A 26,698-nucleotide genomic window follows, 5' to 3' on the forward strand; every position below is an offset into this window, starting at 1 on the left:
AAATGATTTGGTTAACAGCCCTAATGACAAACTCTTTTTTTTTTTTTTTTGCTCACAGAACCAAGTGCAGAGCAGACAGTAACACAGAAACTCTTTAATACACCATTAGCCCAAGATATTTCAACTTTACCCTTCCTTTAAAGAGTGGTAAGAGCTATGAAATTGATACAGTTTCTGGATTCTCTGCTCGAACTGTCACAGGAGAAACTAGAAGAGATCTGCTCCTGCCTGAAAGTTTGCAGTAGGTTGGAAAAGTAAGAAGGAATCATAGAATCACAGAATGGTTTGGGTTGGAAGGGGCCTTAAAGATCATCTAGTTCCAACCCCCCTGCCAGGGGCATGGACACCCTCCACTAGACCAGCTCTATTAGAACCGCTCCTAGAAGTTAGAAACAGCCCAGGTAGCTGAGTTCAGACACAGCAGTGAGCTATATCATGATTTTCCTCACTGTTTTAAAAATAAGGGTAGGATAGCAGGGAGACTTCAGGATGCCTTGAAATTCCAGGCAATTCATTTAACAGCTGCAGGACAGATGTGAGAAAACAAGTGCAAGGGCTAGAAAGCTGGAGGCTGGTGGTTGAGTTGCACCTGATTGCAGCTCATTGCCCCTCACAGCTGAGTGGCAGGCAGCAACAGGTGTCCCCTGTAAAGCTGATTTTCCAGCAAATGAGCCCTCTGCTAATTAGAGTACCAAAGTTCGTTCAGCTGGTCCTCCTCAGAGGAACAGCTAAAATAGCTTTTGTCAGCCTGTGCTAGCTCTACCAGAGAGGAATAGGAAGGTATTTTTCCATATGCTGTTGTAAGTATAAGGTCTTGGACTGGTTTATTTTATGGGGATTTGCAAGCAATATTTTAAAACATGTTGTAGTTAAAAAGACTAATATTCTTTAATGGAGGGTTACTTATACCTGCTTGAAGGCTCTTGTGCACTTAGAGAACATACTTAAATCTAGTTGCAATGTTTTTAAGTTTGGTTGTTGGGGTTTTTTTGGTTTGTTTGTTTTGAAAAAAAATATATGCTGTATCTGTAATATAGGAGACTGCTTCAACTTCCTAGCATTTATTTTTAAGGAGTAAATCTTTTAAATCAGCCATAATAATAAAAAGCATTCTCTTCTCCAAAATTATTCTGAGATTCTTACTATTGTTTGTTGGGGGTTTTTTTTAAGTAATCCTGTGGCTAAGGGCATGTTCATTAAGGTAAATGTTACTACTTACAGAAACAATGGTTGAAAAATAAACTTGGAGCTCTTGACTCTGCATATATAAAACTAAGTTGCTGGCATGCAAGAAGCTTGTAATAAACCAATTTAAGCAAAACATTGAGTATTTATCTCTTACAATCTAGAATAATAAATACTTATATGTGATTTTCCTCTTTGTTTCACAAGATTATACAAGTGGTAACTCTTGTGTTAAATGCTAGTGAAACACATTGCTGTTTTTGAGAAAAGAACTATTTTTTTTTTTTTCAACCAAAGAGAAAAGCAGGGAGCTAACTTCTTGGGGAGGTTGCTTCATTTTGTTTCTTGATGCACAGTTTTAGTAAAAAGACACAGTTCAGTGAAGTCTATATCCTTTTAGGGTCAAGTTGGTATTGGTATTATGCAGGGGGAAATCCCTTCAGGGTCAAGAAGTCTGGCGTTCTACCGCTGTGGCAATGGTGTCAGTCCCTTTCACATGCACGTGCCACCTCGTGAGCTCTAGTTATAAAGCTGTTGTTTAATTTTCCCCTACCCCTAACAGAAGTGAGATCTAGAATGGTACTATTCTGATAGGCTGGTTATGAGTAAAACCCAGTCTTGGAGGATCTGAGGACTGTTGTTAGTGGTCATGTAGGTTATGCAGTTAACATACAGAGGACTCTTACTTCAAAGCCAGTGTTGGGTTTTGTGTGTGGTTTGGGTTTTGGTTTTTAACATTGTATATAATCTTCTGTATAATACAGTGTATTTTGAGCTGAGGAGTTGAAAGTGATAGAGTGGTGGAAGGCAGGTATATAGCTGCAATATTGGGTGCAAAATATCAGATTCTTGGGAGCTTCAGCTAGCTTTATCTGGCGCATTATTTTTTTAAATAATGTATGTCTTCTAATGATCTAAATGTCATAGCTAACTTCCATTAGTATTGCTTGCTTCCCTCTTGTTTCTTTCCAATGACAATTCAGTCAACCTGTTGCTGGCTGTCAGAGGGCTCTGTTCAAGTCTGACCACGTTCGCTTTGTCACGCTGGCTGGTGGATGGTGTTTCTCAGTGCTGATATTTCAGCAGATGCTCTTTTTGGCGGTGAGGAACTGTGAGTGAAGCCCACAGTGGGGCAGTGGCAGATGAAAGCTCCCAACTACTTGGTTCAGAGGAGAAGGTTGCAAATAGCAAGGTAGAGACAGGTATCTCGCTTGAAACATGGTTTTATGCTTGCAAAATGCTCTTTTTGTGCCTTGGTAGCACGCACATGCTTATCTTATTGGAAACAACTCTTAAAATATTGTCTGGGAGAATAGATAATGAAACTACAAATAGAACTGAAGTGCCTCTGTAGGGTATGTTTTTTGGGTAATTCTCTATATGTTAGTGCGACAGCTGTAGTTGTGGCTAATTAGTATAAGAAACAACTGGGGTTTGGTTTTTTTGTTCTTCTAGGCTCACTGAAATGCTGAAATTCTTGTTGCACTCACTTTTCCCACCTTCCCATGTCCCCTAAGCCAGTACCCACAAAGATAAAACCCAGAAAGACAGACTAATGTTTTCTTGAAAGTAAACTTCATTCAAATCTTGGCTTCTGAAACCTGTCACAAGGTTATTATCAAGAAAGCTGCAGGCTCAGAATACTTCAACTGACTTGTGTACCTGTGGCTGCAGGGGTTGACTGGGAGGCCACCGAAAGAGATCAAAAAACTGATGATGTTTATAGCTGTAGGAGATACCTTCAGTAAACAGCTGGACAGTTGTTGCTGCTAGACCTGAGCAAAAAGCCATGGAACCAGGGGAAGTGCACGTCACAAATGTGATCAGAAGTAATAGGTACAAAATTTGTGTGAGGTTTTTTATTTCTTCTAAATGAATGCTTTTTATATAAAAAATAAATACTTAATCTGGGATAAATTGGTCTGAGTAATAATGCTTAGTGCTTCCTTTAAAAAGATAGTCAACTACTAAGTTGCAGGAAGTTCTTCAGTTCTCATTTTTGGTTCCCTTCCCCCAATCCTTGCCATGGTTATTGTATTTAAGAATAAGCAGTGAGATTTCAGAAAGTATTTCTTTCTTTCTTCCCCACCTTTTCCAAATCAACATTGCTTCTAGTTCCCTGGAGAACTAAACATCATGACTGAAGGTTTCTGTCACAGCTGGTATGTGGACCAAGGATTTTCAAATCACTTGATACCGAAGCTTTGAGTTGTCTGCTGAAAGGAAAAATTGACACAAAGAATATATGTATGTTGATCATCCTGACTCTTATATCTTGTCCCTATTCTTTCCAGATACTTGGCAAAAGAGGCAAATTGATAATGTCTTCAGAACATGAAGCTAACAAACGGCATCATAACCCAGTGGACAGTATATGCAGAAAGATCAGATCTATCCAAATGATGGACCAAGTCTCTAACCCTGCTTTGCAGATACCAAAATTTCAGTCCAGGAACTTTGACAGTCCACAGTGCAATATCAAAAAAAATCTAGAAGAAATACTGAAGAAAAGAACTTTTAGAAGTCATGATAGTAGTGATTCACGCTTAATCAGTCCCAGCAATAACAGTGTTTTCTCAGTAGACTCGCAGTTGCTGTCACCTTGTCTCAGGCATATCTCTGATTCCTGTTCTGCAAATGCTACCTATTCAATCATTAAAAGTGAAGAGAGATCCAGCGACTCATGGATGCCAGTATGCCCCATCGAGAACTGTTCTCCATCCTACTTCAGATCCAGAGAGGCTAATACCCAGGACAAACTGTGTGCTTTATCAAATATCAAATCTAAAGATGTGCTTTGTCAACAGAGGTGTCTTACGTCAAGTCCAAACTTATATTTCTTTGCATCGGATAAAAAGTCAGAAAGTGCTGTCATTCAATCTCCTGTGCCAAAGAGATTATCTTTGAGTGAAAGAGGTAAAAATCCTGGAAAAACACCACCCTCCCAATTGAAAATCCTAGACATCTGAACATTCAGCCTAGATAGGTGACATTTATTTACTACTTAAGCTAGTAACAATATGTTTTAGAATCGCTCAAATTCAAGAAGCCTGCAAAAAGAGCCAAGTAAAATCTTATTTTTACTTTAAAAATATTAATGTGAATGTAAAAAGTGAGGAAGTAATAAGTCACATCAAAAACTTTTTCAAACTTGCCAATTCCTTTTTGTGGATAAGAGATTTGGCTTTTAATTTAGTCTGCCTTTAACATAAAAAGATATATGAGTTTGAGTGTGACTTTTTCTGTGTAGTTGTTTGGTTTGGTTTTATTTTAAGGATTGTTTTCTTAATAGCTTAATCTGACCATGATGATTTCTCTACAATGTATCTGGAAGGGAGGGAAGAAATAGCTCACCTCTTAAAATGTTCTGGTTTATATTTTTACTTCATGAAAAAGAATAGCCAGAGTTGCCAAAAACGCATGTGTAGAAGTAGATGCATAAACCACTTCCCAGCTCAGAGGCACCAGCTATGAACGGTTTCTGGTGTTATTTGGAAGTAAAAGCTCTGATTTTATTGGGGGGAGGGGGGGAAGCAAGCTGCTTGGTTGGTTCTAGTTTTCTAAATAATCTTAAAATAAATTTTAAAAGCTTCATTCAAGCTGTGGTATGTTACGTGTGCTCATGCTATTACAACCGTAATATTGTAGTTAGAAGCTGTGGTGCATGACAGTTACTATGAGCAAATAAAGATGGATGCTAACAAGCTTATTCTCCATAGGATGGAAGCAGTCAGTGGGGTACAAAGCTGACAACATGTATGATGTGAGCTTGATCTGTGAAGAAGACCTACTGACCACTATCTTCTATGCATGTGACATAGAACATACAGGTTTGCCGGTGGCTTTTCCTTGCTCCGTTTTATTCTCCTCTCAACAAATTTTCAAGGCTGAAATCATGTTATGATTCCTGAGCTGTGCCTATCTGTGTTACGCTTAGACTGGCTAGCTCCCTTAGCTAGGTGGCTGCATGTATGGTGGATGCAGAATAAATGTCTGTGCCTCTTCTGTGTGATGCCCGTCTCTTCTCTCCTCCTTCCCCTTCCAGCTGACTTTTGCTGTATTTTAGTGCAGAGGAAGTGGAGGAGCAACAGGCTTCTAGCAATCAACCTTACTGGAAATGACTGTTCATTTCTTTTAGGCTTCTTCCTGTTAGAAAAGAAAACTTTGGGAAACTTCGGAGCGAGAGACAATTCCTCTGAATTCCACCTCAAATGTGACTAAAAGTGGTAGAGAAAGGAGCTGTCTAGCAGATTACAATAACGTCAGTCACAGGGTTTGCCCAATTTGATGAGAGACCTGAAAGTAGTGGCACAGCAAATGTGTTGAGTTTATTCTTTTTAAACTGAAGTCCACAAAACTAGTAAACTGGACTTTGCTTCTGTATTGGAAAAACCAAACAAAAGTACTAAACTATTCCTCTCCAGGTCACACTAGAACTGCAGGAGTCAGTTGCTTGCCTACAGCTCTCAAAGGCAATTCAGTACGCACTAGCGCAGATCAGTAGCATGTCCTTTTACAGCTCTTTATAACGGCCTACTAGACTTCAGAGTCTGGTGCATGGACACCTGTATCTTTTTTTTAGGAAAAGTAGCAGTTTCCAAGATAGTTGATTATTTGAGACATACAACTAGTCGGGGATCGGAAGATAGCGGTCTTGAAGAGCTGTGCAACATGCTTGACCCGGATCAGAAAGATGTTTCCATGGACCTGGAAACATATCATGCCATCATGAAAGAGTGGATTGAAGACTGTAAGAGAAAATGGTAATAGCTTTTTATCAATCTATCTCATAAAAGCTCCTGTAAAAACAGGAGAGTAGAAAGTTCTCCTGTGGCTTTTTCCTTCCGTACTCTGGAACAAAGATAGTATCAGGACACTGTGACCACAGCGTGGGTTTTGGTTGAAAGCTTTTAAATGTTACATAGTTGGTGAGTGATCTAATGTCATACTGATTTTGTGACTCTTGATGCTTCCTTGCTTCAGGGAAGATGGTGCCACAGAGGAACCAATAGCAAGCATGGAAGACCTGGAATTTAAAGTGCATAGAAACACCTCTGAAGGTACAGACCATTTTATTCTGTTCTTATTCAGGAAAACTAAGCTTTCTTATTCTATAACAAAAACCCCCACCTCTTTCAGCAAAAAAGATACACGTCCAGATGAATGTTACATCAGGAAGCTTGGAAGCCTTTGGGGGTGATGTGTCTAAAGGAGACATGTAAGTCCATTTAAGCAATTCTCTCTCAGAATTTAGTACTCCTAGCTTTGAATTACTTGAGAGCAATTCCTAGAACCACTGTTTCAGAAAACTGTCTTGGCAGAATTTCTAATACTGACCTCAGTCTGCACGAGCTCTTGATGCTATTATGTTCTTCCTCACAGCTTCTGCTCAGACTTAAAAAGACTAGTAACTTTTCCTACTGATATCTCAGTCCTTCTGCATCCATTTGCCCTTTTAATTCCTGGTGGTCAGAGTTTTGCCACATGTTTCTTTTCCTTTTTAAATTGGTTCTTTCCATCCCCCAAGTTCTTAGGTGTATGTATCTCCTGGAAATCTGGTCCTTAGTTTTGTTTGGGTTTTTTTATTTGTTTATAGTCATGACTCTGACTTGGATTCTATTAACAGCAAAGCACTTAAACACCAGAAATTTCAAAGATAACTTTTGCATTTTATGCATAGTCAAAAATCTTAAGATCTGCTTTCTGATGCTTCCCTATCGTTTTTCAGGATCTCAAAAGGGTGATCCTTGTTCAAGTTTCAGTTGAAAGCATAAGCGGAGGATGGTTTAGGGGAAGAGAGAGGATCCAGAAATTGTGGAGTTACATTAGCAAAGGCTTAAGATACTGTCATGCAGATACCCAGATGTGACACTTGTCTGGTGGCATACTTTAATTACAGGGACCATTTTAAAAAGTGCTTAAAAACAAAGCAGTTTCTGGTGTTCATAGAATTAGAGAACTGATCTGATATCTCTGTGCAGAGCAAATGACTGTACACTGCAGAATTACAAGTCCTCTACGGGGTCTCCTCTCACCTCTTTAATTAGTGCAGTACGGCATTGGGATTTTAAAAAAGTCTAGATTAGATCAAATTCCCTTTCTCAATCTTTCCCGGTTTTGCTACTGGAACAGGGAGACTTCTGACTTGATAACTTGTGTTGCGGACCTGCAGTACAACAACCAGAAGCTTCAGGAAGAGAACAACAAGCTGAAGCTCACACTGGAAGCTGTGGATGAGACCAACAATAAGCTACTGGCTGATAATGAAGATCTACGTCAACAAATAAAAAGGTGGGAGACCCTGATGGCACCAGATCTAGTGTAAAAGTCATGGGCAGACCTATGTTCTTCCAAGTGGTCCAGCCTTGCTTTATGCTTTTAGCCTCACTGGTGTTTCATGACAACAACTTTCTTGACTTAATGTAGTACCTGTAAGGTTTAACCCTCTCGCCTGACTGTTCTGCTCTGTACCTCCTGGTTCTTATAAAATCAGTCATTCATCTTATAGCCTGGCTCCTGCAGCATAAGGTGCTGTGGGTGCACACAGGCAAAAACTTAGGGTAAAGCAAAAGCAAACAAAACAAATTGCAGGGGGGGGGGAGGGGGGGAAGGCTTAATATTACCAATAGAATCAACCCAGCACTGGAAGGCTTCCAATCCTAGACCACACACTTGCTGCCAAGCAGAGGGGAAATGAGCATGTAAGAGCTATTTCACTAGTCCCTTGGGGAACTAAAATGAGTTGTCTCACTAGCTTAGTATTGCTGTAGCCTGGGGACCCTTCAATGCTATGAGTATGAACCTAGTTTTGCAGTGAGTTCATGATGCTCATCTGACCCAATTTATTTGAATGTAATATAGTTAAGTCAAATGACAAACCATTCCCAGTATCTTCTGGGGAGATCAGGGCAAGAGTCCTGCAGCATAGCTGGTACAGGATGTGGTGCCCTCACGTTGGATCTGGCGTGCTCTGCAGCCTAGAGCTAGCCAGGAAAAGGGCCTTGCCCCACTGGTTAAATATACATTGTCTGGGGTATCAGATCAGGATAAGAAAATGATGTAGCACTTATCCTTAAAAACTGAAATGTTTTCTGTAACTGCTAACAATAAAGTATTGTAAAGATGAGTTTATGTGCTCAGGTAACCTGATATATTTGACTGTAACAAGGTACATTGTTAAGTGGATGCAAACAAAAGCATGCTATCTTGGATCCTATGTTTGCCTGGGGTTTCATCCCTTACTGTGAGAGCAGAAGGGGGTCATAAATAGAGGGTAAGTCCATGAGCCTTTACTTACTGGACAAAAATGATGGACTTAACAGAAGAGCAACAATCAAGTTTAAGTATCTCTGCCAAAGAATAAGTCCCTGGTGGCTTCTAAAAATACTGTTCTTGGTATTTCAAGCCTATCTAATGACCAACAGTAACTTGCTAAAGTTTAACTGGATTTTCTTCCCCCCACACAGCATCCAGCATTCTGTGCTGAAAGCCAAATCACTGGAAGAAGAACTAGAAGAAGCAAAAAACAACCTGAACCTGTCAGAAGAGAAAAGACAGCAGATTCTCTGCCACAATAAACAGCTAGTAGGTGCTCTTCCTTCTTAGTTTGCGTTGTACAGCATCTCATACCTTGCTGTAACAATGACATGACTGCTCAGACTGGAAAGATCAGCAGTATGACCTTCTCTGCACCAGTAGGTACTGAGGCTTTTTGAGAATGTTTGAAATGTGATTTATTAGCGTTATGAAAACACTGAAGTTTTTGCATGGAAGTTTCTTTAAACTATTGTCAGTTTACGATGAAGAAAACGATTAAAAAGGCCAGTCTCACATGTAATTATGCTTAAAGACAACAGTTTTGTGCTGCCATCATGAAGCCCTATCTGTTTTGAAGTTGGTGATGTTCTGTCAGAAATTCATAAAACTCTTCTAGAACCAGCAGAAACAGGAGACTTGGTTCAGATGTCTGCACAAAAGAGTCATTTTCCAAAACACCCCTAGGTTATTGTCAAGGCCCATATACATGGGCTGGCAGATATGACAAGGGCATGTCAGAAACCTGTGCATTCTGGACTGACAGCTGGAAGCCAGGCAGCATGCCCTGGTGTGCCTCAAAGGGCAGGATCTGCCTACATAAGAGCATCTGAATTGCACTCCAGGTGCCTGAGTAGCAAAGCCTGTGTGAGTGTTAGAGGTGCAAAGCAGCCTGATCAGAAGGCTGATGTGGCTGCAGCTTTTGCAGGTGTTGCCAGACACCAGAGTGTAGGCTCTCTGGAGAATGTGTATTTGTGTTGTTGCCATGAGCGTTGTTCACGCTGCCGTACCATCTCTCTCTCTTGCTGTGTGGGTGTAGCTGTAAAGTGGTATTCCATAGCTCTGTGCACTGCTGATGGTGGGTATTTAGGAATCAAAAAAAAGTCTTCATGCCAAGAAAGAACACAAGATTTATTTTTTTTGTGCTGTCCTGCTGCAGCATGTGTATATTTTTGTTTTGCTTTAATTTGAGATTACATGCATAATTCACCTTGTGAGAAGAAGGTGAGGTGAGAGGGAAATATTATTAGAACTTCAGTACTTCTTCTTATAAGCCCCTTAGTTACTGTACCCTGTGCAGTGGAGGCTTCAAGTGGGATACTACTACCTTTCTTCATGTCTGATATGAAAAAAGTGTAGTGTGGCACACAAGCTTTCCAGATTTGTCTTAATTCAAGCATGAGCACAACTAGACTTGCTCACTCTGGCCTTGAAAACCTCCTTCCTAGCATCTAGTGTTCTGAGACTTACTCTGATTGGAAATGTCTATGTCAAACGCCTCAGAGAGGGTTCATGAGCTGGACCAGCCTCAGCACTCCCCTCTTTGCATTCCTTTGCTTTAGAGAGCACAGCAACACGGCAGCTTCATATTGGGCTCTGGACACGTTTGTGATCTGTTGGTTTTTGGCTTAGTTTGGCTTTGAATGTTGAACTTGACATGATAAAAGCAACTATTTTGTTTTTCTCTTTCTCTCTTTTTTTTTTTTTTTTTTTAATAAACCTGATCAGGAAAAAGAAAATCAGTCTCTCGTCATCAAAATTACTTCTCTCCAGGAAGAGGTAAAATAAATCATGACTTTGCAAGTGCATGTTCTTGTTTAGCTAAAACCTCACCATTAAGAAATGAAATGTTTGTCAGACTTTGAAGCCTGACTTGCTAATTAGGTTATCAAAATATCTTATATTTTGCAAGGATGACTTATAAAGCTTTATATCTTGAAGTTGCACTGTGCTTCAAACTTCCCATTTGCTGGGTAAGTATGGATATGAGGCTGGGGAAGCATGGGGGACAGGGACAAGCAGCTGCTTTTCCTTCTTTTTCAAAGTTTTATAAACAAATTCCAAATATTTCTAGTTAACACAGCTATAAATATACTAACTCTATATTGAAGCAATCTCCATCTAACACTTTTTTCATTTCATATTCAGTTCTGGTTTCCCTCCTTTAAGATCCAAAGGAGGAGCCTTGTACAGAGTTGTAACTCCAAAAAAAAAAAAAGTAGTGGCTGGGGGCTCCACTCACAGATGGATCCATTGACACTGGCCAGGGAGCTGCAGGAGGCTTGTAGGGAATATACTGCTAATGGAGCTATATTTCTAGGGGGGGTATTGGGTTTGGTTTGGGGTTTTTTTCTGTCCAGAGGATAGCAATTCATTCTTATTTACTTTAATGAAATAAATAACAACTGGTTTATAAAACACTTTTATCAGGTGATAAAATGTTTTAATACTTGCTTACAGCCTGTATTTTGGACTATTTAGTATGAAATAGAGAAACAGGTTAAATCATGCTATGTATGATTTAGTTACTATGTAACAACAAGAAGCACCTCATGGATTCAGGAATCTATTACCTATTAGAACAACATGGTAGTCATCATTCTTTGGATGTTTACGATGCTCAAGATTAGTCTTTCCAAAAAGCTCATAAGTCCAAATAGCTATTAAACTGCATCTTTCAAAAAAATAATTCTCACGTTGCAGGCCTGAAAGATTTTTCTTTAGCTTTCTAGGTCTGGTAGTGCTCAAAAAAAATCATGTTTTGAGGTTTTCTCTTTTAACGGTGCTCTGGAGAAATGGTGGGAAAAGTAGCAGAAACAGTTTCAGTGGGGCAAGCACATACGATGTATGTGCATAGATGCTGGTGGAGTTTTAGAGTAGGCAGTAGCTTGGGGGTGGAGATGTCATTTTGCCTAGTTCCTTCAAGGAGAAGCTGTCAATCCATTCAACTGTGCCTAAACACTCTGTATCTTGTTCAGAATATTAGGAACAGCATGGACACCGATGAACTTCAAAAGAAGATTTTGGACCTGTCTAAAAATGCAGCAGAGCTTCAAGTAAGCATCCGGACTCTAGGAGGAATAAAAAGACAGCCTATAGTTTGCTTGGGTCTAGTGAGGGGAATTTCTGCCTCTAAGACAGACAGCCCTGAGCCTGTCTATATTAAAGAACTTCAGTGCAATCATAGCTCGGACAGTGCAACAGCTTTGACTAAGGAAGTTGCTGTCTGGAGGCTAGAAACTGGGCTATTATAAACAATTCATGGTTTCATTCTTTCCTCTAAGTTAAACTTTTGGGAAACTTTTTCCCCATTATTTGAGAAAATACATTAGAAAGTCATGCTTTGACTGACATTGCTGAAACTATTAGGCTGGATAGAGAAGAGGAAACAAAGGTGACTGTGAAAGCTGAGAATGCTTTTGCTTTTAACTGGATGCAAGATTTGAACTTTGAAACACACCAGGCAAGGTATTCAAAGAATAATTTGATTTTTTTTTAGGCCAGGAATGTTGATACCCTTTTTCCTCTCCAAGTAGGAGATAGGAACAGGCCTGTATTATAGTGCATACTGATGATTATTTTTGATCTTTTCATTCTTTAGATCCAAGCACATATCTATGAGAGCACTGTGGTGAATAAAGAGGCAAGCTTGATCCAGGTTAGTAGCTTTTACTTCATTATGGTCTTGACTGAAAAAAACCTGACTATGGGATGATTTGTAAAAAGGCAAGGCAGTAGTCTTCACTGTGGCACTTTTATTTCTACTGTTCTCACACTACAGAACCTGATCCTATAAATGGCTTCAAAGTAGGCGAGATCTGCTTTAGGACCTGGTTATGAGTCAGCATAATTAAAGGTTTCAGGATTTTGCTTTTATTTAAAAAAGAAAAAAAACAAACCCCACAACTTATTAAAACAAAGCAAACTTGCAAACTTCAGAAAAATGTATAGAAACTTCTAAAGGCTACTCCCCTCAACAGCTGGTAAAAGAATGTACCTGTAGAAGATCCTTACCTTCATGTCTTTTACTTAAATTACTTAATTTTTGTGTCCAACTAGAAATGGTGATTCAGAGCCTAATGGAAAAGCAAACTTGTGCTCTCTTGTTACTGAGATGTAATTATCTAGGCTTTGCTGAAGAGTGAACACATCTGATGCTGTTTTTAAACTTGCATTTTTGTATTAGAAAGCAAAGACATAAGACTACATAAGGGTGTTGGCATTCTCTGTATTCATGAATTATGCAAATAGCCTTCTAGGCTAATGGAGTTTCTATTTAGCAGAGCATGTTCTAAATCAGCTGATGAAGTATTTTACTATTAGGCTGTCTGCAAATGTGAGTGCAGTTGAAGTCAAATAGTGACAAAAGAGAACCTAACTTCAGTGTGATCCAGATAATAATAATTTTGTAGCTGAGTTTGGTGTTTTGGTGAGTTTTTTTGGTTGGTTGGTTTGGTTTTGTGGTTGGTTTTTTGTTGTTGTTGCGTTTGGAGGTGTGTTTGGGGTTTTGGGGGGTTTGGCTTGGGTTGTTTTGTTTTGTCTTTTTTCCAGAAGCAGCTTAAGGGCACAAATGAATTAAGGTTTTGGTTTGTTTGGGGTTTTTTTAAATAGCTTTCACTTTCTCCTTCTTGAATGATTCAAAGCTTTTGTGGCCTCTGTAGTATCCTTTTATTTTGAAAAGGCTTTTTTAGTCTATTGACTAGATAGGAATTTTGAAAACAGACAGCTAGATTGCATGGGTTTATAGATAAAGGTGACTGGTTTCTATAATCTTCAAGAAAGTGGTGTGGAAAACCGACTATTGTTGTTGGCGTTAGGATCTTTACCTGTAAGCTAAAAACCCCTCTCATAGCCCTTTTAGATAAAGGTAGATTGGATAGGATTGATGGCCATTGAAAACTATTATGGTAACCTTTCTTTTCCAGGCCTGCATAAGGTATCTGAAGATAGAAAGAAAAATGTTGGTTTGGGGGTTTGTTTTTTGTGGTGGTGTTTTTTTTAACCTTCAGCATATATTGTCTCTGCCAAGGCTGGAAACCTGGTTCTATAACCTCACTTTTCCTGCTTAGCTCTCTGTGTATTTCATCTCTTTCAAAACCTCAACTATTTTTACAGAGGAAGAGTATGAAGGAGTCATAAAAGGGGTGAGAGGACCACAGCTCCTACTTCAAGTTCCTGTTTTCTCTAAGAAATGCTTTGCTTGTCGGTGCAGTGCCTTCTGTTGTAATGGCACAACGTGACTGAAGCCCATGGCTAGTTTGTGATGCTAAGCAAGCTACTAACTCCTTAGTCTTACTGTGAGGGTTGATATGTTCTCTATCAGCTCTTCCATTAGGTGGTGTTTAATCTGCAAAGCACTACACTCTGTCTTTAATCATGAAAATTAATGAGAATAAACTTGGAATGTTGCAACTTGTTTTAAGGGTCAGTTGGGATTAAAACTCATGGTAGGCATAATATAGTCCAGGTTTTCAGCTAAAACTAGAGTGTTTCTGTCTAGTTTTAATCTGCTACCGCTGGTACAGAAACCAGGTAAGTAATAAATTAAAACGCAGCACCTGGAGAGAGTTTTTCTGTCTCCTTAATTTCAGGAGTTACACAGAAAAGGTCTTCTGAGTGCTTTCTGTTAGTGAATATGCAAGGTAATTGACTATATTCTTTTAAATTTGTAAAGATTTTTATATTACATAATTAAGTAGCTGCTCAAACCTAAATCATGCAGCTTGCTGCTGTGATGTAGGATTTGAGTATAGTGTTGCTTTGATTACAAGGCGTAAGTCTTGCAAATGCACTTCAATGTGCTAGTTGTCAGGTTGTGTACTTTAAAGGTTCTTTTCTCCACCATCTCTGCAGAAGGAGCAGGACATCAAAGAACTGAAGTTAACCATTGTGGAGTGTTCCTCAATCATAGAGGTATGTGATCAAGTTTAGTTTTTGACTATGTGAGGAGAGAGCATGCATATCCTATGCTTATTCTTCATGACAAACTAACACTCTAACCAGGTCTGATTATACGTTTTAGACTTTGCGAGCAGAAAAAAAGAAGTTACTGGAGAACATGCAACACATGCAGCAAGAGCTGATCTCGTGAGTATTGTGAACAAGTACCAGGAAATACAGTTCATCAAATGTCAAAATGGGCTGATACCTTTTTTCTTCTTTTTCTTCTGCTTCTAGAAATGGATTGAGTTTCCCATTGTTTTCTAAATTTAACAGTAATGTTCCTGAAGGGATGAATTCACTGCACTGTGAACTGGAACTTGCTCAGTCTTCAGAGGTATGAATCAAATCTTTATTGAATCTCATCCCAGTTGTCTTGCATCAGTAAAGGAAGAACAAAGCTCATTCCCTGTAGATCATTAGATAACCCTGGAATTTGAAGCCGTTAATCCTAGCACACAAGCATGGAATGTGAAGTTTACAATATTGTCCCAAGTACATTGGAGAAAGTCCAAAGAAAAGGAAAAAAAATGCTCAGATCTAAAAAAAATGAGACCTACAAAGTAAATCTTGAAGAGCTAGGGTCATGCATTTAGCTGGCAGAAGAACAGACTGATAGGAGAAGATACAAGTTTTCAAATATATAAAGGCTATTATGCTGAAGAGACTAACAGTCTGTTTCTTATTGTACTGCTTACATCAGACACAAACAATGATTTTTCAATTGCACGAAGGGAGATGTTTTTTTTCCTTGAGGTCGAATGTAACTTTCTTTTTCCATTAAGTATTAGAATAAGCATCTTGACAAGGTTATACAGTTTTCATCTAATTTATTCTTTAGAAAGTCTGATAAGCATTTGTCTGTAGGTGCCCTTTTCTTGCCCCTCAGCAGGTACAATGGAGACTGATCTTTTAGGAGTTGTGTCCAGCTGCGCACACACACACACACACACACACACACACACCCCGCCCTTGGCTTCCTGAGATCTTTGGGTAGTGACTCGGAGGTCTGGCACAGGCTGACAAAATCTTAGCACTGCAGTTGAGCCTGTTGGTTTGGAGTTGTAGTGTCCCCCATGTCCTCTGCAAAACACTTAACAGGTGGTTTGGTAACTTTTGGGAACTACACTTTTGATCAAACATGCTTCACATAATACTAGAAGTTTGGTCTCTAATTTACTGTTCCCATAGCTTTCCAGCACTCCAACGGAGAACTACTGGGGGGGGGGGGGGGAGGGGACAATTTACATGTACATTATGGTTTTGGTTCAGATTTTTATCTGAGCTATTCTGTGCTCATTTCCCTAAAGACATTCCACAGAGTCCCATCCTTCCTTACAGTGCTCTCTCCCCTTCAGATGCAAGCTGTGCAAGAGAGCCGATAACAGATGCTATTGCAGTGATTTTTTTCTTGTAAGACTTCACCATGATACTACTTGCTTTTGTATGTGGTGTATTTGCAGAGTATTGACAACAGGAAAAAAAATATTCTACTAATGAACTAAAACTACAGGCCCAGAAATGAAAGGTATACTTGGCTAGGCAGCTCTGTTCCAAAAGTAATGTATTGTCCCCTATTGCAGCTCCTCACAGCCACAGTGAGTCACTGCGTTTACCTCTCAAATGCTGTAATGAGACACAATTCCATCAAATCATCTGTAAAGCAAGTAAGGGCTCTGTTGGTAAAGCCTCTTCTGAATAAAGATAACTAATTATTGACTTCCTCTTGCCTACTCCTGACGTGAAAACTTACATTGGATCACTCAGCAGCTTGGCTGGCTTGCTTTTTTTAAATCCCCATGACATGATGGTTTTGAAAACCTTTTACAAGCTTCAAGTTTCGGTAGCTCTGACCTTCTGGTAAATATAATGCAGGGATACTTCAGAAAAGTCTAAATGTCACTGATGCTGGTTTGTAATAAGGAGATGTCAAAATAAGCTAGCTGGCTTTTCTGTCTCTTCAAAGATTACCAAGACTGAATGGACGTCCCTGGATGAAACACTGGACCGTGAAGTGCTGTTTTTACTTCAGGGACCTGAATATGCAGGAGAAAAATTTAAGACTATCATGCAAAACCTGGTCAGTGGCAGAGCTTATGTGAATAAAGATGTGGTCTTCTATCAGCCTTTTAATTAGGATTTCTCCAAACATCGATAATCAGATCATGTTTTACACCCTTTGAAAAAATAAGAATAGCTTCTTTGGGGGTGGAGGGGGGGGCATACTTAATCTAACAATATCACTTGGCAGCTACTCTAACACTGTAACTTATAACCTGGGTAGTTTTGGGCAGCATTTTGTCAGACTAGTACTAGAAATGCCAGGGTTTGGATTTGGGGGTTTTTCTTTGTTGTTTTTCAGCAAGCGGAAGCTTCTGAAGCGGAGGAGCTTGTCATGACTTCTTTACAATGGGTAAAAGATCCTGATGTGAACATGCAACAGGCTTGGGAAAGAAAACTTGTGGTAAGTAACAGTTTCCCTGAAGCTATTTTATGAAATAGTGGGGCTGTGCAAAAACTTAAGGTAGGTATCTTACTGCTGCATGCTATGTATATTAATTACTTGAGATCATAGCAGTCCATTGGGGGGTCAGAGATGGCTGTATGGAGAGAAATTTATTTTGTGAATTTTTTTGAGGAGGAAGGGGACTCTTGCTTTTCGCTTAAATGCTGTGCTTTTCCTGACTTGCATTGTGCAAGAACTTGCTTTGTTAAAACTATGCTTGAAGGAAAGGGTAGATGAAGCAAGTCGATTTGAAGAGGAAAATGAGGTCAGATGGCAATGCTATATTGTGTGAGCCATGAAGCTTTTCTGCCTACTGCACGTTTCTGTGTGCCTTGAGTGCCCACTTTTCCCCTGTGCTCTAAATCTGACTACAGTAGTGGATAGTTTCACTGTCAAGAGGAGGAGGGAGGTGGCTTTATAACCAGATTTCTGATCAAAACCTTCATGGGGTTTGCTTTCTTTTGAAAAGCAGAGAGTTCTGCTGGACAAGCTACACAGGAAGAGAGCGTCTACAAAACTGTATTTTACAATTTAATCTTGTATAATGTATTTTTACTATTCCTTGTACCTCTTGTGAGGCTGGAAAGTAAAGACTTTTGCTCAAGGTAACTGGCAAAAATAACTTCCCCATGTGGTAGCAGCAGTCTGTGGACACAGCTCAACTCTCTTGCTTTTGTTCCCTCCTCTCCTCCCATGTAACAGCATGGTTTCTGAAATTTTCATCTTACTGGATATAGCTCTTTCTCTAACCTGCTCCTTCTTACTCTATCTGTTGTTAAGAACACTTCTACAGAAAACACCAAACTATATATTAATGCCATCTTCCGGTTCCTTAATAGATGCAAACCCCTCATTTCATCCCACTTAGTTAATGGCAGGTGCTTCTTTAAGCTGTTACCTTTTAAACAGAAAGCTACCCTTCTTTTCCTCTAGTACTGTAAAATGTAGCTGTCCCTCTTCATGTTTCCTGGGCAGGCAGGAGCAATCATTGGAGCCATCCAGTCCTGCAGCCAGCTCTTTTATTTTTTCTTTTTTATGTGAATCCTGAAAGCTTCCCCTTGGAGAAAGTGCAAATGTCTCAGTCTCTTCACCCTGATGTGACTTTGGGTACTCTAGGAAACTGCTGGCTCATGCACTGCTGTAACTATTTGATCTTGATTAAAACTTCCTCCTTCAAAGCTGAAAAATGCTTGTTAATTTGCTGTTCATGTTGGGATTGTATTCATGTTAAAAATGTGAAGCTAAAAACTTTTGGTGTGGGTGTTATAAATGATCGTGGCAAATAAATCCTATTCTGGCTCCTAGGGAGAGATGCATTTGTAAACTAAGACAACGGAGGATCAGGGAAGAATAAGATTCTTTAAAAATAAAAGGTTCCGTCGTTCTGGGACCCATGGAGATGAGAAGTGACTTCATGTCAAACACTGTCTTCACCTAGCTAGAACAAGGAAATTATGTGGGTAATATGGTATATGGAGCTGAACAACAGTAGATCCCAAAAAAGAAAGATACAAAATATCTTCTTCCAGCCTTACAGAAAAATTTTATAGAAAAATCAATTAAATCTTGGACCATGCACTATCACTTGAAGCCTAAACACTTCCCCACCGTTGCCTGTGAAACGTGTTATGGACATGTTTTACTGGGTTTTAGTATTTTTAATTATGTTTTAAAGTATATTTATACATGAAGTAAATTTTAAGTGTGCCTGTATTTAAGCATATATGGATGGTGACAGTAAAAACTTTTTCACCCTTCTCCTGCTGGAAGATAAGACTGTGGCACATGTGCCCTGATAAGCCTATACCACTTATGTGTCAAAATCATGTTATTTCTAAGAGCAAGTGCTGCCTGCTTTGGCTGAGAAACTGATCTTCAGGATGTGGGCATTTGTACATAGTCACATCCCATGTCATCCTAGTAAACCTATCTAGCAAAACTGCTCAGGCTCTCTTTAATTTGTTTTTTGTAGCATGATACTTGATGTGCTATGCTTTTTTTTTTTTGTTTGAAGCTCATGAACAGCATTAGACTAACTTGCAATTAGGTAAAGTGGCCCATGTTTGTAGGACCGGTGTTTTTCCCCTTTGAACTAATGTAAAATCCCAGAAATATGTCATTCTTACCCGATCACGTTTGACTCTCATTAAGCATTCTTTAAAAGATGAGGACTCTCTTTTTTTATGTTCAGCTGAACAAGGTCAGAGAAAGAAGAATGGATTCTTCTTTCTCAGGACTTGATATTGCAAGTCACTGTTCAGAGAAATACAGAGGATGCAGTGTTACTTAACACTTCATTTTTACCATCTTCCCTTTTTTCTTCATACAAATTAGGGGTAAAACTGAAAGCCTTTATCACAGGGTTCATCCTTGGACAGATTTCAGTTTCTCATACATGCCTAGCAGATGAAATATGGATTTATTGGGGTTTTTTAAAATTATTTTTCTGTAATACAGGCTCAAATTGGTGCCAATAGACTTAGTTGTACTTTGAAGAAAGGGTCATGGAGGTCTAAATTATCAATTTTAGAGCTTCCTGCAAGCTGGGTGTTATTAAAACTTCCCCTTATGAGACATGGCTTTTGTTGCTGTATCTGGGAATCTTGCGATGGAGGTTTTCTGGGGTAAGTTGTAAAGACTCCCTCCTGCACCTGTAGCCTTCTGCCACACTTCCCATAAATACTTGCTAACCGTATATTCATTTTACGAGGGATGAAGAGGAAGAGGACAATCTGTGTACCCTAGATCTACACAGAAAGAAAGGCTAAGAGTGGCTTTTGACTTGGAAGTAACCTGGTGAAAAAAGTGGGAGCCACTTATCAAATCAAACTAGCATATGGAAGGCTTATGTTTTCTGGCATAGACTGTTATGTGTTGCTCCATCTTAAAGTCTTGAAGTACTAACACTCAACAGGAGTCGAGCCTGTCTGTCCCCACATCCCGTCAGATTCACAGGGTTGATGTTTAGGAGTAAGAAGACACAGGTTTGAAGTTTAGGTAGCTTTAACCAACTGGACTGCACAAAACACTGTTTTCTACAAAGCAGACACCCATTTCTCCTTTATAATATCTTCCTTATTAAACTGTATTCTTCCTCATTTTTCTCTCTCTCTCCCCAACCTGATGCTGTGTGAGTAAATTACAAAATATTGTCAATCATTCACCTTCTTTATTGCTGATAGTGTTGGATGTAGGTGATGATACTAAATGGTGGAGCAGGGAAATCAGTTCTCATTGTGTAAATTGGGGCTCTGGTTTACCCTCTGGCTCTGCTCCTCATCTAACCACACAGCAAAATTCTACAGGTTCTCAAGCAAGAACTAGGAGAAAAAAGACACCTTTGGATCCAGAAACTTCATCTCTTGGAAAAGTACAAAGAATCCCTAGATAAGGACTTTATTCGAATGGCAGGCAACCTGAGGAGAACCAAGACAGAGCAACTTCACCTAAGGAAGGAGCTCTCTGCCAGGTACCTCTTCAAAGTGTGTGTGTGTGTGTGTCTTGTTTGTTTGTTTTTGTTGGTTGCTTAGCTGTTTGGTGGCAGTTTTTGTCTTGTGGAACAAAGTTTACTGAATTTGGAAGACTTTTTTTTTCACAGAGGAAATTACCTGCTGTTTTGGAGAGTGGATCTGGTTTTAGTATGATTTTTACACCATGTGGGAGTTAAGATTTGTGTATGAAGTAACATATGATCTTGGAGATGTCTTTGAAAATACCAGGGAGACCACACGCTGAGCAGTTAAAGCAAGAGGGCACTGCCTATCTAGCAGGTGCAACCATTAAATAAGTTGCTGGTTTTATGTGAAGCAAAAGACCTGTAAAATATATGCCTGCAGGTATTACTGCTTTGGGAGACAATTGCTAGCCCCAGATGATATAACGTCTCAGCTTTTCAAGGGTATAGCCTCAATGAGTTATCTCATTAAATATGAAAATATAACTTTAAATTTTAGTTTATTGGCCCGTGGTTCCTGCTATGAGTTTTGATGTTACAAATATGGCAGCGAAAGGCAGCAGATGTAAACCCCTGCCTGCCCTCCCTCTTTTCCTCAGACGTTCAGGACAGTAGCTAGTCAAGTTTTGGGGTTTTTTTTGCCAGAACAGCTATTCTGAATTTGTTGTCTTTGTGGAACCCCAGCTTACTCATAGTGTCAGCCTTCTGCTATCCTACACTAAATGTAAATTTTTGGACACGTGCCTTTACCTGGGTTTGGGGTGTAAGCAGCTTCCTAGGGCTCTGCATCCCTGTGAGCTAATGTGGAGCAGTCACGCTGCACTTCTGCCTGACTTCTCTTCCACTTAACATTGTTAACGTGGACCTCCCACGTGCTCTCCCTTCATTTGGAAAAGAGCTGATAAAAATACTGATGGCTTGGTTTCTTAAAGCTGCCTCTCTGCATCAAAATTGTTTGTGTTGGTAGCAACAAGAAAAGAAAAAAAAAAAAAAAGGTGAGTTAAAGAAGAAATGGGTAGAGTTTCTGCAATGGAAAAGAAGGGGTTTCTTGAAAGCCATAATCTTTAGCCCTGGTTCTGATGGCATCTGCTTGCTGTCAAGTGAAATGCCCTGGAGCTAGCACTGCAGACACATAATTTCATCAGATTAATTTCCCAGTGTTTCAGAGGTTATCTTTTCTAGAATGATGGAGACTACAATTGCATTGTCTCATGGTGTGGGAGAAATAGTATTCTTTTGACCAAATGGCAAAAGTTTGCCCCACTAAGCTCTTGGAGTTCTCTGTGTATTCCCCAAGTTTCTGCTACGCTACCCAGCTGGCCGGGGCTGGCCCAGCCATTGCACCATTCGGCTGGGCAGAAACCAGGGAAAACCTCCATCCCCTTCCTAGTTCTGAAGCTGCTGTAGAAAAGCCTTGTCTGCCTACTGGGTTGAATTGTGCTTAGCAAGAACAAAGTCCCTGGTGCTGGATCCTGGGGAGCTGCAATATGTAATAGCTGAATGTGGGTCTTGATGCATGTCTTGACAACTAACGTGTCATCTCCCGGGTATGCCTGCTCTAAAATGTCAGTAACGGATTGTGGTTTGTGCTTTCTCACTCTGCAGGCAACGTGAGATAGAAACTGCCAAACAGTTACAAGAAGAAACTGCTGGCTGGGCAGAAGCCCTTGGTTTAGAGCTGCAAAAAGCTACAAAGCAGCTTGAAGATGCCAGCAAACAGGTAAGGGACAGTCTACATAGGAAACAAGCAAGCAGATGCGAAAGGCTAGGTACAATGCATCGCTGCTTTTGGGAAAGGAAATCGCATGTTCGGAATGGAGTGCTTCATTACAAAGTGGAACCAGCAGAGGAAGTAAAACTTGAGGGGGTGGTGACAACAGTTTGCTGATGAAAGAGACAGCATCGCATATTTGTGGTGGCTTAAAAAAAAAAAAAAAAACAGAAAAGAGAAAAAAAACCCACCAAAAATAGCTTCCATACAGAGTCCACCCCAATGTAAAAATGCAGAAGTTCAGAGGGAGCTTTATCACTTCCTGAGAAAGAACAGATGCAGTTTGGTTTCATTTACATGAACTGTAGAGACTCCTTGTGTTAGCCAGGCTGCTTTAATTTTTTTTTTCATTCCCTTCTTTTTTTCTCAAATATTGTTTTGTGCTTAGGCAGAGGATCAAGTTGAAGCCTTTCACTCTGCTTGTGAGGAAGCCGCATCCTTTAAATGCAAGTTAGAGGAAGCCATTTCTGAGCAGCAAAAACTCAAGCATGTGAATGCAGCTTTAACAAGCACTTGCCAGTTGCTTCAAGAAAAGGTGGAAGACCAGAAAAGTGAGTAACTACTGGCAGTGTGTCAGCGTTCACTCTCGCACGGGCAAATCCTTTATGGTTTAGTTATGGCAAGGGGGAATAGGGCTAATCTGCAGGTCATCCGGTAAAATGCTCTCTGGAGGGTGTTTTGCTTTGGGTTTTTTTCTTTCTATTTTTCCTTCTTTAAGAGATCTGCAACTATGGCATCTGGGCTGAGAATCAGGTGGGATCCCAACGAGTGGGTGTTGGGCTGGACCAAAGCTGCAGAACCTCCTAACAAAATCTCCAGTCCTAGGAGGAAGGGTTAGTAACTCCGTGGGTGGCACTGGCACTACTTTACCAAAGGCGCAGTTCCCACACCTGAATAGCCCACCTTATTCCTACCAAAGTCAACCCTTTTTCTTAAGCTTGCTGTACCAAATAGATCTGATTTTTATGTTCTGCATTCTGCTTGCTGCTTGTACTTGCTTTATGTTTTTGAGTAACTGCATGGTATTAGGCTGTTCTCTAGTAGAAAGCAATCGTGTCACTGCATCGTAGCAGAAGTTGCATGTGTACGGAACCATGGAAACTTCATACTAGCTCTTGCTTACCTGCTAACATCAACACCTCAAAAGCCTGGGCAATTAAAGAATGCAGTGGCTTGATTCCAGCACATGTGGCTTTTTCTTTCCAAATTCTGGAGTGCGTATCAGTTGCTTATAGGAAAAAATTTTGACTGACTTAAGCCCACTGAACATTTTGGCCTCAGGCATGTGTTTCCCAGGGCACTGTGACTGACGCACAACATACATGTGCGTTGTAAACAACTTCATGTGAAACTACAATTTGTCTTTTAAGAAAAATTACGTGGGACCCTATGCCTTAGAGCTAAGGCACACCTGTTATACATTCATGTGGCAGAAACAGCAGCAGACTGTGCTTGCTGACTTCTGACCGGTATTTTGGCGTTGTGTGTACGTGCTCATGTTGCTTTCATGCTTACTGCTTACTGCTTCTTTCAAACTGTGGAGTTGGTTTTTTTAGCATAGAGGCATAACAGTGGAAATAGTGTGTCATTTTCCAGCTCTGAATAGACAAAGCTCTTCTGCAAAGTGGGCTAGAGTAAATAAAAAGAGAGAGAACCCCAGACATGTGGAAGGATTAGTGCAGGAAAGAAAAAAAGAAAAACAAACCCAACAACAAACACCCAGACAAACCCCCTGAAAATGGCTGATGCTTTAGCTTTAAATTACTTCAGGTAGCTTGCAGAAATCTCTTTCTGTAGATAAATAGAAATAAACTGGTAAACGTGTAGGAAAAATGGCAAGGTGTTCTGAAGAACAGGGCTGACAAACAAGAACGGGACTGTGGGAGTACAATGCTGTGTAGTAGTTCCTGCGGAAAGCCAGATGGGTCTAGTGCCCCTTTTGAATGAAGGGCTGGGTTGTAGTCTCTTCCCCACCCACCTACCCACTCCATTCTTCTACTTCCCCCCCCCGACCTGCGAGATGAGGGAACCTGTTGGCCAAGAAAGCTACTTCAACCTAGTTCAGCCTGGCACAGTTCCTTCTATGTTTGAGATGTCTAATCACGCCTTGCCACCAGTTGCTGCAGCCCTCATCCAGTGAAAAAGCTGAACAGGTTACTGAGAGCTGCCCTCAATTTTTGCTTGGGCACTGAGGTGATGGTGCTAATGAAATCTCCTTTCCCCTGAGCCTCCATTATTAGCCTTGGTATAAAAGCTATGATAGACTTTTACCAAGGCAGAAGGCACCGGAGGCAGGCTCTGGAATTACCAAACTCGAACAAATAATGTTTCAAAGTATAGTGTAAAGCCCATTGACTTTAAAACTTCTGCACAAGGAAGTCATCTTGTCTTTGGAAGAACAAGTGTTTCTCTTCCAATAAGTTCTAATGGAGTTGTCCATTTCCACAGGGAATTGTGGCACCGACAATGTGGGGAAGCATTCCCCCCGCCCTTTATAGCGAGGGGAAACATAACCACGGGGAAGAAAAAGTGCCCAGTGTTTTCTGGAACTCGCAAAACAATGTACTTTTAAAATTCTCTTTCCTGTGAAAAACTGTCGTAGGTATAACTAGACTAAAGCAAAGTGCAATGGGTTTGCAATAGGGAGTAGTCAGGTTTAATGACGCTTTAACATCTGACTACTTGTTATCAAATTATAAGGAACCCTGTAAGACTTGTAAATGTCTATTCATAGCAACTCTTAACTCACTAAGATGGGAGCTGCTTCGAAGGCGATTCTGTGAATTGCTGTGTCAGGTACGATGCTTGTCTGGTGGGTGAAAAAAAGGTAGGCTTGCACAGGAGGTGCTCTGGTGGAGGGACATTTACAGCTGAGATGAACTGCAAGTAATTCGGCAGCATCTGATTTCTTCTTTCTCTAACATATCCGTAACTGTGGATGCAGTAAACTGTATGTACTGATCTACATGTTGTTATTTTCCTTCTTCAGGCTTATGGAAAAAATGGGCTAGAACTTAAAGGTGTGGTGTTGGTATTCACTGGAAACAGTTGTTGGTGAACATATCAAATGGGGTTGAAGGAAGCTTTCCCTGATGTATTGGTGTGATTTGTCCTTCACAATCAGCCCTCGCTTCTGCAGACAGTCTTGAAAACAAATGTTTAAAATCTTGTAATAAATTTTTTTTCAGTATCCAAGCATTGGAATAGGCAGTGAAACAGTTAATACCTTTGTGCCCCTCTGTGGAAATGTGTTGGAAATTATATAACTCTGGAGTACTTTGCTTTGAATAAAAATACTTTCTCCAAGTTTGGAAGGGGGTGGAGGGGGAGACATTGTGGGAAGACTTTTTTTTTTCTCAACCAGCTCTGAAAAGGAACACTATAGCTCAGTGTTTGAACGGTCTGGATTTAACATAGAATAACAAGGTGTTTACAAAGACAAACAGCAGAAGATCCTGAAATGTATCCTAGGCTGTAACAGGGGCATCAGAGGAGCAGGATCAAAACTGTGAGCTAGCTGCATGCGAATAAAACTTGTATTTATGCATAAAGGTCTGCAGAATTAAAGGCTGAAAGTAGCAAGGGGAAAGAACTGCATAGTTTTCCTGACACCTGAAAATAGCTCAATTGAAAAGTTTAAATTTAATTTTGTTCATAATCAGTAGTATTGTTCCTGCTTTTTTTCTTACCTTTTGTTTCCTTTTTTTCTTTTCTACATCTACCTGTCTTGAACTATTTCCGTCTTGCAACAGTGCTGTGCAGAGTTAGAATCTGACTACAGTCCGCTGCCCACATCAGCTGAGCCAGTGAAAGGGAAGGTAAGTGTGTTTGCTATGACCGTTGCTGAGCCTGTGAAAATGTGACACTAGTTTTGTTTGTTCTTAGGTTTTTTTATATAAAAAAATAAACAACTCTCCTTGTGAGAAACTTTGCCAAGTTAAACATTCAATAAAAATAACTTGAGATACATATTTGTGTATATATGCATGCATATGTATACACACATACAAAAGTATATTCAAAGTCTTATTGCACAACCAGTTTCCTAACTGCTTCTGAACAGTCACTGTGACAAAATGCAGGCACTTGATAAATTACATTTTGAGAAGGATCAGAGGCTGAAGATGGGGCTACATCTTCCAATTTCTTTTCCATTTTTCATCACTTAAGCACCCCTAGGTCAAATGCAGCTGCGTAAGCGTTGCTTCAGAAGTTTCCTCTAGCCATCTTCAGGTGACACCTCTTCAGCCCTGAACAGCAAGTGGTGTGCATCCAGGGGGAGGGGATGGTGGGGGCCGTGCTCTGTCTTCCTGCAGCCGAGCTGGAGCTGCCCTGCTGCTCCTGCTGAGGGAAACCTGACCTCCTTAGCAGGCGCTGGCCGCTGGATGAACGGTCCCCTTCTCGGTCTGTCTGGTTGGCTTGCCTGGAAGGTTGTGTTTTGGGGGTTTTGTTTGTTGGTTTGGTTTTAGATTTTCATGGGGTTTGGGGAGGGGTTTGTATGGGGTTTTTTGTTTGGCCTTTTTTTGTC

The 26,698-nt window shown here is 40.2% G+C and overlaps 1 protein-coding gene across 3 annotated transcripts in view; it reads left to right on the forward strand.

Moving 5' to 3' along the window:
* The window catches only part of IRAG2 (inositol 1,4,5-triphosphate receptor associated 2), a 63,809-nt gene that overhangs the window by 16,620 nt on the left and 20,491 nt on the right, over positions 1 to 26,698 (forward strand). For 2 of the 3 annotated variants that reach the window (XM_054802823.1, XM_054802831.1), the window contains exons 1-2: positions 25,671 to 25,678; positions 25,923 to 25,988. Coding sequence is in view for 1 of the 3 variants with exons in the window: in XM_054802838.1 (XP_054658813.1) it covers positions 3,507 to 4,101; positions 4,905 to 5,015; positions 5,768 to 5,948; positions 6,169 to 6,245; positions 6,325 to 6,403; positions 7,318 to 7,476; positions 8,652 to 8,769; positions 10,228 to 10,278; positions 11,478 to 11,555; positions 12,101 to 12,157; positions 14,353 to 14,412; positions 14,522 to 14,586; positions 14,677 to 14,776; positions 16,406 to 16,519; positions 16,802 to 16,903; positions 20,251 to 20,414; positions 22,005 to 22,119; positions 22,559 to 22,721; positions 24,905 to 24,966; positions 25,923 to 25,988 (2,517 nt within the window). In the remaining 2 variants the exon portion in view is untranslated. Of the gene's footprint in view, positions 1 to 3,479; positions 4,102 to 4,904; positions 5,016 to 5,767; positions 5,949 to 6,168; positions 6,246 to 6,324; positions 6,404 to 7,317; positions 7,477 to 8,651; positions 8,770 to 10,227; positions 10,279 to 11,477; positions 11,556 to 12,100; positions 12,158 to 14,352; positions 14,413 to 14,521; positions 14,587 to 14,676; positions 14,777 to 16,405; positions 16,520 to 16,801; positions 16,904 to 20,250; positions 20,415 to 22,004; positions 22,120 to 22,558; positions 22,722 to 24,904; positions 24,967 to 25,670; positions 25,679 to 25,922; positions 25,989 to 26,698 lie in introns of those variants that run through there. The other variant, XM_054802838.1, reaches the window with a different exon arrangement.

This window comes from Grus americana, chromosome 1, assembly GCF_028858705.1.
Source record: "Grus americana isolate bGruAme1 chromosome 1, bGruAme1.mat, whole genome shotgun sequence".
In the NCBI taxonomy this organism is placed as follows: Eukaryota; Metazoa; Chordata; class Aves; order Gruiformes; family Gruidae; genus Grus; species Grus americana.